Source organism: Odocoileus virginianus, chromosome 20 (assembly GCF_023699985.2).
Source record: "Odocoileus virginianus isolate 20LAN1187 ecotype Illinois chromosome 20, Ovbor_1.2, whole genome shotgun sequence".
In the NCBI taxonomy this organism is placed as follows: domain Eukaryota; kingdom Metazoa; phylum Chordata; class Mammalia; order Artiodactyla; family Cervidae; genus Odocoileus; species Odocoileus virginianus.
The window spans coordinates 4,474,478-4,484,739 of NC_069693.1; the positions used below are offsets into that span (position 1 = coordinate 4,474,478).

The 10,262-nt window shown below is 44.4% G+C and overlaps 1 protein-coding gene across 1 annotated transcript; it reads right to left on the reverse strand.

Annotated features, from left to right (window-relative positions):
• Positions 1-1,906: 1,906 nt before the first annotated feature.
• On the reverse strand, positions 1,907-6,618 carry LOC110145263 (cationic amino acid transporter 3-like). The gene is made up of 11 exons (XM_070451890.1): positions 6,249-6,618; positions 5,525-5,683; positions 4,539-4,716; positions 4,200-4,312; positions 3,797-4,019; positions 3,489-3,628; positions 3,281-3,383; positions 2,913-3,100; positions 2,562-2,728; positions 2,185-2,293; positions 1,907-1,995 (listed from the first exon to the last, which is right to left on the reverse strand). The coding sequence occupies exons 1-11, from the start codon at positions 6,616-6,618 to the stop codon at positions 1,907-1,909; spliced, it is 1,839 nt and encodes a 612-aa protein (XP_070307991.1).
• Positions 6,619-10,262: the final 3,644 nt, after the last annotated feature.

Here is a 10,262-nt window from a genome sequence, read left to right on the forward strand (position 1 = left end):
TTCAAAAAGCCTTCACAGCTTTCCATGAGACGCCCACCTACATCCATCACTTCATGATTTTCATATGAAATGAGGCCAGATCAAAGGAAGACGTTCTCATCTCACAGAACCCTTCACCCCCTGCCCCACCATTCTCTTCTCTCTCCTCTTCCCAATTTCTCTCTGCATTTCTTTTCTCCTGCAACATGATCTAGGATGTACCACTGATAGATGAGATATGGCTTTAAAGATTCATTTTCTATTCTAAGTAGTTTAACAAAATATTTCCCCTCCAAAGCAAATACTGTGGTCTCCCTTTGATAATTCCTGGTAAATAAAAGATTCCTTATCTTGGATCATGTAAAATATTACAGATATGTCTGATTTTTTCATTACATGGTTCACCAAATATAGTTGAGCACTTACTGTGTTCCAGACACTTTCAGCTACTGGGAAGCATGAAGGGGTCAAGTGTCACAGTCTGAAGGTAACTCTCCGCTTTCAAATTCATAGATTGATGTCTTAATCCCTAGGACCTTGGAATGTGACTATATGTGGTGGAAAGGTGGTTTGGTGGTTAAGATCTACCTTCCAATGCTGGGGACGGGGATTTGATCCTTTGTCTGGACTAAGCCCACCTGGCAACTATTTTGCCAGAACACCACAAATAAAACCTGATGCAGCCAAAAATAAATAAATGTGAGGCTTCAATGAAGAAAAGACTTCCCTGGTGGCTCAGAGAGTAAACAACTTGCCTACAACGTGAAAGACCTGAGTTCCATCCCTGAATCAGGAAGATCTCCTGAAGGAGGGAGTGGCAACCCACTCCAGTACTCTTGCCTGGAGAATCCCATGGACAGAGGAGCCTGGCGGGCTACAGTCCATGGGGTCGCGAAGAGTTGGAAATGACTGCAGCAACTAACACTTCACATTTCAAATGAAGAAAATTATTTTAAAATGAGGTAATTAAGGTTGCTACTGCTGAGTCACTTCAAATAAGGTCATAAGGGTGGGCCCTAAGGAAATGTAACTAATACTCTTATACCAAAAGGATTTTAGAGTATGGAGAACATGCATAGAGACCAAGGGCTGAGAGATTTAGCAAATAATATTACAAAACAACCAGATACACTGAATTTAGATAAACAATGAGCACATATATTTTAATCAGTATATTATATGTACATATCTTATGCATATTAATTATGCTGCTGCTGCTTAGTTGCTCAGGCATGTCTAACTCTTTGAGACTTTATAGACTGTAGCCCACCAGGCTCTTCTGTCCATGGGATTCTCCAGGCAGGAATACTGGAGTGGGTTGCAATTTCCTCCTCCATAAAGTGCAACTCATGACACAATACAGGGACCTGAGTTTCCTTCCTATGTGACAATCTGTATCTTTTTGCTGGAAATAGGCACAAGGAGGAGCTTTTTCTGGGATGATTAGTATTTTACTTCTTCCTCCAGTTGCTGCTTACATTCTTATACATGGTCTTGTAACTTATATTCTTCTACAGAAAATTTCATCGTGCTGAAACATGCACTTTTCCATGTATGTGTATTATGTTTTTAAATTATATAACATTAAAGTCATTTTGTCTTCTGTAGGGAGGTGGGAGGGGGGACCGGGATGGGGAATACATGTAAATCCATGGCTAATTCAATGTATGACAAAAACCACTGCAATGCTGTAAAGTAATTAGCCTCCAACTAATAAAAATAAATGGAAAAAAAAATAATAATTAAAAAAAAAAAAAAGTCATTTTGTCTTCTGTTATTGAATACACAGCTATCAGTGCATCCCATGTTCACACTCCACAGAGGCTCACAGTGCCCCTTGAACCAGCAGATCCTCCAGTGCATGGAGGGATTCCACACAGCATCTACTTCCTGTGGTTAAGATGACTCAGCACCAGAGATGTTTTTGTCAAGTCTGGGAGGTGGAGGCTTGTGGCTGTTGATAATTGTTCCCTGCCAGGCTGTGTCGGATCCCATATCCAAAGTATATGATAGATCCTAGTAGAGAAAGGAGGCAATGAGAAGGTGAAGTAGGCACTCTTTCCACTTACAAATGCCCAGTTGTTGTTGTTTAGTCACTAAGTCATAAAAGGCCTTCTATTATGGTGTCTGACACAGTTTGGGAATAGAGTAAGAGGAAGAGGTTCAGTCACCCAAGAGGCCTCTTTATCCCAGAAAGCAACTTACCAATGGCATTCCAGACTCCAAATAGGGCCCAGGCCCCAGAGGTGATCAGCATCATCAAGTAAATGTTCATGAAGGTGCCCACCAGTGGGAGGACAGGCAGAGCAGGGGCCTGTGGGCAGAGTCAATTCATCCCTGAACACAGCCCAGATGTCTGAAAGAGAGACTGTACTACTCCAAATGGGCAAGAAGACCAGTCCTCAGCCTGTGTGTTCAGTTCCTACTGAGACTGGATTTTTAAACACTGCGTGTGGATCAGGTACAGGTCCACTGGTTTTAGCAACTCCCCCATTTCCTTGTTCAGTGAAGGATGTTTAGACCTAAAGCATGCAGACTTCCTTCACTCAAGGTGGACACTTTGGGCACATAAGGTCACCTACCCTGAAGTGAAGAGCAGTGGGGCTCTGGGGCTGCCTCCAGATGATGACCGTGACCCCAGTGATGAGCAGCAGCAGCAGCACAGCCACTGTTGAGAGCCCGGGGTCTCCAGAGAACACCTGGCTGGGCCACTGGGCCAGGATCACACTCAGGATTATCAGCAGGAGAACTGCAAGGGTCAGGGTGGAGAACAGGCTGGACCCAGAAGACAAAGATGTCAGGACCTCGGGTCCCCAGGCTGCCCACATCAGGAAGGGCCATCATAGCTACAAGACTCCTCAACTCCCAAAGACACAGAATCCCACCCCACCCTGTTAATTTCAGAATGCAAAAAAAGAAATCCCACTGCTCACCAAGCAGGAAGGCACATCCATAGATAATCTGGCCAGATTTCTGGGTGGGGATGGTGCTGATAGGGAACCACAGACTCTTTAGAACGTTTGAGGTTCCTGCTTCAGGTACAGAGTCCAAAGGACTTTCTTCAGCTTTAGGCTCCATCTCAGTTTCCTCCCCTGTTTTCTGCTTAGGATCTGGTTGGTACCTGAATAGAGGTACCAAGGCAATAATGACAGCAGTCTCTACTAACCCAACATCAGACAATCTATTCATCTCTTTCCTGCCTTAACCAGAAGTAGAAGGCAGCATGAAACCAGAAGAGGATGACCTCCCCATCAACCCCTAGGGGTCCAAGACTCCCAGTCAAGGTGTAGTAGTGTCTTACCTGAGGACAAGCACAGAAAAAGTCGTGAGGGTGTAAGCAAGCATGATCCCAGTTAACATGAGTTCCACAATATGATGGAGGTCCAAGAGTAGCACCATGATGGCTAGAATGAGGGCAGGAACAAGGTGGAGAAGGTGGGATGAGAAACCACTAGAAAAAGCCAAGTTAAGGAAATTGATTGGAGAAGGAGTGTGTTTCATTTATTCACCTGCAAGGTTTACAGAAGACATTATAGCCATGACAGGGGTGCCTGTGCGGGCATGGATTTGGGCAAGGCCCCGGAAAAGGAGCCCGTCCTTGGCCATTGCACAGATCAACTGAGACATGTAAAATATGGTGCCCAGGAGGCTGGAAGAGAAAATGGAAACACATGTGCAGACTTGGAGACAAGGGATAGCCTAGGCCATCTCCTCCCTTGTCTACATGGGGTAAGGTGTCTTGCTCTCTTGTCCCTCATACCAAGGGACAGATACCTAAGAATCTGACAGTAGACAGGGAGAAAACCATGGCACTGACCAGTATAAAAGAGCACACAAGAAGACAACAGCCATGATGTATCTGGCAGGGTCCCATCCGACATGGAGAAAAGCCTGTGGTAAGGGGCTGAAAGGATGAATCTGGTAGTAGGGCACCATGAGGGTGATTGATGCCGAGACACCAGAGTACGCCAAAAAGCCGACAAAGATGGAGATCACCATGCTCAAAGTGATGGAACGCTGAGGATTTCGGGCTTCTCTCCCTGCAGGGTGGGTGGAAGTACTGGGTCAGGAAAACACACTGGAGTGAAAGCAAAAAGAAGAAAAAAATCCCCTTTCCTCTTGCATCTTCCAAAGCAGGTTAACCATCTACCAACCCCTGTGCCCAAGGGCAGCTGAAACTGTGCCCAATCCCCTGGTGGGACCCACAATAGCCATGTTACCTTTCGTGACAATGCCATCAAAACCAACAAATGAGTAGAAACATAGGGCTGCTCCTCGGAGAATCCCATCAAAGCCAAAGGGCACGAACCCTCCAGAACCGGGAGGGGCCAAGCTATGGTGAGAGAAGGAATGAGGAAGAACATGGGTGGGGTGTGTTCAGTCATCTCTACTGGATTCCTCCCTTCATACCACAGGCCCTGGGCTCCAGCACTCCCATCATCTGATCATGTGGATTCACCAGCCCTGATCTCTCTAGTCTCTACTGTCTTCCCAGCTCTGCACTGCCACCTCTCCCACTTCACAAGCATCACTCTGGCCAAGGGTCATAGCCTCCTAACCTATAGATGTCACTGGATCCGGATGTGTTCAGTCTGTAGTCCTGTTCTGTGAGCTGCCAGTTGTGCAGGTCTCCCTTAATGAAGCCAGAGATGATCGTGAAGATTGGAACAAAAATGTTGATGCCTGTGAACACTTTGATGATCAGGGGTGATGCATAAAAGCCCAGAAGCATTACTCCTATGGGATAGGTGGAATATAAAACACTCAAAATAAATAAATCCGTAGAGAGAGAAATGAGACTAACGGTTGCCAGAGGCGGGAAGTTGCAGACTGCGGCGAGGACACTGACTGTTCAGCGGGTACCGGAAGCAGTCTTTCCTTTGGGGAGATGAACATGTTTAGAAGTATATGGAGGCAGTGGTTGCACAACATGGTGAATGTACTAAGCGCCACTGAATTGTACACTTTCAGATGGTTGATGTCATATCTCACAATATATGTCTATGAAATCATCAGCTTGTATAACTTATACAGTGCTATATGTCAAATATATCTAGATAAAGGTGGGAGAGTATAATAAAATTATTAATTTTATGCTATGAGGACTTCCTTTCAACTGAAAAACAAAGCATTCTTTGATCTCAGTACAGAGAAAGAAGCTTGTTGGTCTAAGTCAATGATTCTCAGCGGGGGTGATTTTGCCTACCAGCCAGTTGGCACTGTCTGGAGACTTTCTGGGTGTCACAGTTTGGGGGCAGGGAGGCCATCACTGGTGTCTAGTGAGTAAAGGTTGGGAATGATTTTTATTCCACACCCAACACTGATTTTTTAAAAACCTTACAATGCATAGGACAGCCCCCTACAACAAGAATGATCCAGCCCGAATTGTCAACGGTGCCGAGAATAAAAAACAACAGTGTGTGTCCTTCCCTCCTGCCACCTTTCCTTCCAGTCCTAACCCCCCTCATTCTTCATCCAAGCCTTTCCATCCCCAGCTCCTTCTTCACACCCCACTCTTCTCATCCTATCTCTGTCCCCTTCTCACCAATCATCACCAGCAACAGGGCCAGAGCGACAAAGTCTGGGAACGTGGCCAGGAAAGAGGGCATGTACGGAGAGAAAGTCTCCTCTAACACCTGAGAGATGTAGTTTCCAATCAGGCTGTCAAAGGTGATGCTCCACACTTTGGACAAACTGGCAGTGCCTGTAGAGGCAAGAGAATATTCATTAACAAGGATAAATGATTCTTGACTATGTGCCGTGGGATATGTTATGAAAAAAAGACAAAGTACCTAATCTCAAAGAGTTTCTCCTCCTGGGGTGGGAAGAGCAGACCCAGACAACTCACAAAATAGGTCACTATTTGGTATAATTAGGAGGAGATCAATGTTATGCAAGACAAGAACACAGAAAAGTGGGACCAGGGAGGCTGGGAGATGAGAGCTGAAATTTTTAAATCATGTGGTAAAGGAAAATCCCACAAAGACAACAGCTGACCAAAAACTTCAATATGGTGAATGGATGAGCCTGTGGTCCATGCCTGCCTCTCATCCACTCCCTACAGTTCCTTTTCCTTCTGGTTTCCTGGATCATCATTTAAAGAAACAGGATAGACCTGAGTACAGTTAAGTTGTGGGGTTTTCCTGCCAATATTATCCACCTCCCACACAAGGTAGATAACAAAGTGTGAATGAGAGAATATCCCAATCCTCCTCCCTCCTTGCTTCCTGATCTTAAGACCCATGCTTTCCCCCACTCCATCATCTCACCAATGACTAAATACAGGATGAGGTTCCAGCCAATGATGAAGGCGCACAGTTGTCCCATGGTGGCATAGCTGTAGAGATACACAGAACCAGAACATGGTACCTGGGCCCGTAACTCAGCATAGCAGAGACCACATATCACACTAGACAGGGCAGCCACCAAGAGGGAGATGATGGTCGCTGGTCCAGCTATGTATTTGGCCACAGCACCAGCCACGATGTACACACTTGCTCCCAAGGTGCTGGCCACACCGAAGCCCACCAGGTCCAGTGTGTTTAGATGAGCTGCAGGACTCTGAGACTCATCTATGGGCTCCAGTGGCCGCCTGTGGACCAGCTTCTGACCAAGTTGGCGAACATACTGACGCAGCATCCTCGACGGAGTTGGTATGATCTGCTGAGAATGCAAGACACAAAGTCATTAAGAATGATCATCCTAAACAACAAGGTCCTAACTGTGTAGCCCAGGAAACTCTATTTAATATCATGTGATAAAGCAGGATGGAAAAGAATGTGAAAAAAAAATGTGTATATGTATATGTATCACTGAATCTGTACAGCAGAAATTTAGCCTATCCCTTCTCCATCTTCCCAAACCAGGAATCAACCCAGGGTTTCCTGCATTGCAGATGGATTCTTTAACAACTGAGTTATCAGGGAAGAGGCTTTAAACAACATTACTTCAAAAAAAAAAAAAAAGTCCCATCTGCCCTTGATCCTGGGAGTCCAGTTCCACGGAGCAATGGAGTGATGGGGAGCAGGTGGTAAAAGGACACATTGATCAAGTTCTCTGTCTCTGAGCTTTGGCTCCTTAAGTGTAAATACATCTTTTAATATGATTCAAAATTCCTGGAAATGTTGCTTGAAGGAAAGTAAGATGGAGTGGATTCTATCTCCTCAAATGTACCCCTTTGGTGGGTAGACTGTTTTGAGCTGAAGGCAGTTAAGACCCAGCAGACTCTGGAGATGCTCCTTGCCTCTCCCTTGACTGCTCAAAATAGTTGGATTAGGGGACCTATGCCAGGAAGAGAGCTATTACCAGAGAGAACTTTTAATTTTTTTATTTTTTTCCTTATTATTTTTATTAGTTGGAGGCTAATTACTTTACAATATTGTAGTGGGTTTTTGCCATACATTGACATGAATCAGCCATGGATTTACATATGTTCCCCATCCTGAACCCCCCTCCCACCTCCCTCCTCATCCCATCCCTCTGGGTCATTCCAGTGCACCAGCCCCGAGCACTTGTCTCATGCATCCAACCTGGGCTGGTGATCTGTTTCACACTTGATAATATATAACTTTTTAAACTCAGAAAGTCTTCCCTGCTTGGAGTGGCAAGCATTTGTTCACCGAGCATTTGCTCTTCCCATCTTCCTTTGAGCCGTCTTCCTCCCCTTTGAAGCCCCAGATTCTTCCTTTTTTTATGTTAAACTCATGATACCATATAAGCCTCCATTGCTTGACTCTCTTGAGCCTCAAGTTTTTATGGGGCTCTCATACATAACAATCCACCTGCAGTGCAGGAGAATCTGCCTGCAATGCAGGAGACCTCCGGTTTGATTCCTGGGTCAGGAAGATCCCCTGGAGAAGGGAAAAGCTACCCACTCCAGTATTCTTGGGCTTTCCTTGTGGCTCAGCTGGTAGAGAATCTGCCTGCAATGCAGGAGACCTGAGTTCGATCCCTGGATTGGGAAGATCCCCTGGAGAAGGAAAAGGCTACCCATTCCAGTATTCTGGCCTGGAGAATTTGGGGTCACAAAATGTTGGACATGACTGAGTGACTTTCACTTTCACCATTTCACATACATAGAAAGTTAAATTTGTTGGTTTGTCTCACATCAATTTAATTATTAGATCAGCTGAAGAACCTAGATAAGTTTTCTGCTTCTTGGGAAGAAAAAGCCTCAAATGCAGTGTTGATACACAGAAGCTGCTTAACTGGTATAAGCTGAGTGGATAAAAGGGGCTTCCCACATGGCTCGGTGGTAAAGACTCCGCCTACCAAGGCAGGAGATGCAGGAGACAAAATTGCAACCCACTCCAGGATTCTTGCCTGGAAAAGTCATGGACAGAGGAGCCTGGCAGGCTACAGTCCAAGGGGTCACCAAAAGTCAGACATGACTGAGCATGCATGAATGAATAAATGAACGGTTTAATAAATGAATGGTTAAGAATATGAGTTTTTAATTGAAATCAACCAGCTCTGGAACATAATAATTTTTCTGAGTTTTCACAAACTACATACCACCTTTGCCTTCCTTTCCTGTATAATGCAGGGAAGATTGTCATCATCATTATTTCATCCCCTCTTTGATACATGTGAAGTGACTGTTTTAGGAGCTTGGTAATCAAAGAGCTCAGACTCTGCATAGTTTTTCACCAAGGATCCTGAAACCTGAGAGCTTCTTGTTTTGTTGCTTGCAGAGTTACGTGGAATAAGAACTCTGCTTTGGGGCAGAGTGAGGTGGAATTTGTAGGAGGGACAGACTCTAGACTAGCTCTGTCATAGCATCAAACCAGAGACGTCTCCCAACTGCTTGGAAGGAGGGGGACCAACCTTCATTCTGAATCAGAAATGACAGGATTCTGTTTCCTGCTCCTTTGAGACCTGAAATGCCTCCTCACCACGTGGCTCTGCAGGGCTAGGATGACCCAGTGACCACGAGTTACCTTCAGGGGGCTCTCTTCCAATACTCTTAAGTCCAAGCCCAGCATTTTGGTTAAGAGCAAAGTTAAGAACCCAGGAGAATATTATTAGAATATTGGCTTCCTCAACACTTCTGTGCCTTTGAAGAAGTCGTTCACTTCTCCAGACCTCCATTTTCTTCTAGATTATGTTCTGCTGATGAATCCTTGTGCATATTAAATGGTGCATCTGTTGTGGCATTCCTCCAAAAGCTAAAAGTGGATTGATTTACCATATGATCCATTCACCCTATGGGTGTATACCCCAAAGAATGGAAAATAGGGTCTCAAAGAGATATTTGTACACTCTTGTTCAAAAGAGTGTTATCACAATAGCTGAAAGTTGGAAGCAACCCAAATGTCCTTCCTTGAAAGAATGGATAAGCACCATGTGGTCTATATATGCAGTGGAGTATTATGCAGCCTTAAAAGACAGGAAATTCTGATGTGTGCTACAACATGGAGGAAGCTTGAGGATATTATGCTAAGTAACCTCAGCCAATAACAAGAAGACAAATACTGCATGATTCCACTTCTGTGAACTTGCAAGAGTTATCAAATTATAGAGAGAGGAAGCAGGATGGTGGTTTTCCAGGGGCTGGAGTGAAGGGTGAAGTGGAGAGTTATCATAAGATGGGGGCAAAGTTTTAGTTTTACAAGATGAAAAATGTTCTAGAGATTGGCTGCACAACAATGTAAATACACTTAACATTATTGAACTGTATACTTAAAAACAATTTCATTGGAGGGTAATTGCTTTACTATGTTGTGTTGGTTTCTGCTGTACAACAACACGAATCAGCTGTAACTATATATGAGTTCCTCTCCCTCTTGACCTTCCCTCCCATCCCCCCATCCCACCCCTCTAAGTCATCACAGAGCGTCAGACTGGGCTCCCCATGTTATACAGCATCTTCCCACTAGCTATCTATTTCACGCATGACAGTGTATACATGTCAGTGTTACTTCTTCAACCTGTCCCCACCTCTCCTTCCCCTGCTGTACACTTAAAATCATGAAGATGGTTAATTTACGTCATGAGTATCTCACAACCATTTAAGAAATTGATGCCAATGATAAATAATACAGCCAGCTTCACAGAGTTCCCAGGTGTAGAAAAAACAAAAATTACTTAATATAAATTACCATGCAGTAGTCCTCTACACATACCCAAATCCGCAGTTGTTCACATTGATACAGTTTCCCCAATATCCACAGAGGAGGAACCCATAAATTTGGAAGGCCAACAGTATACAGGAGACTGAAATCAGTGATTCACATAATGGAAACCCTATATAAAAGTTTATAATAATAAAATTTTATTAAAAA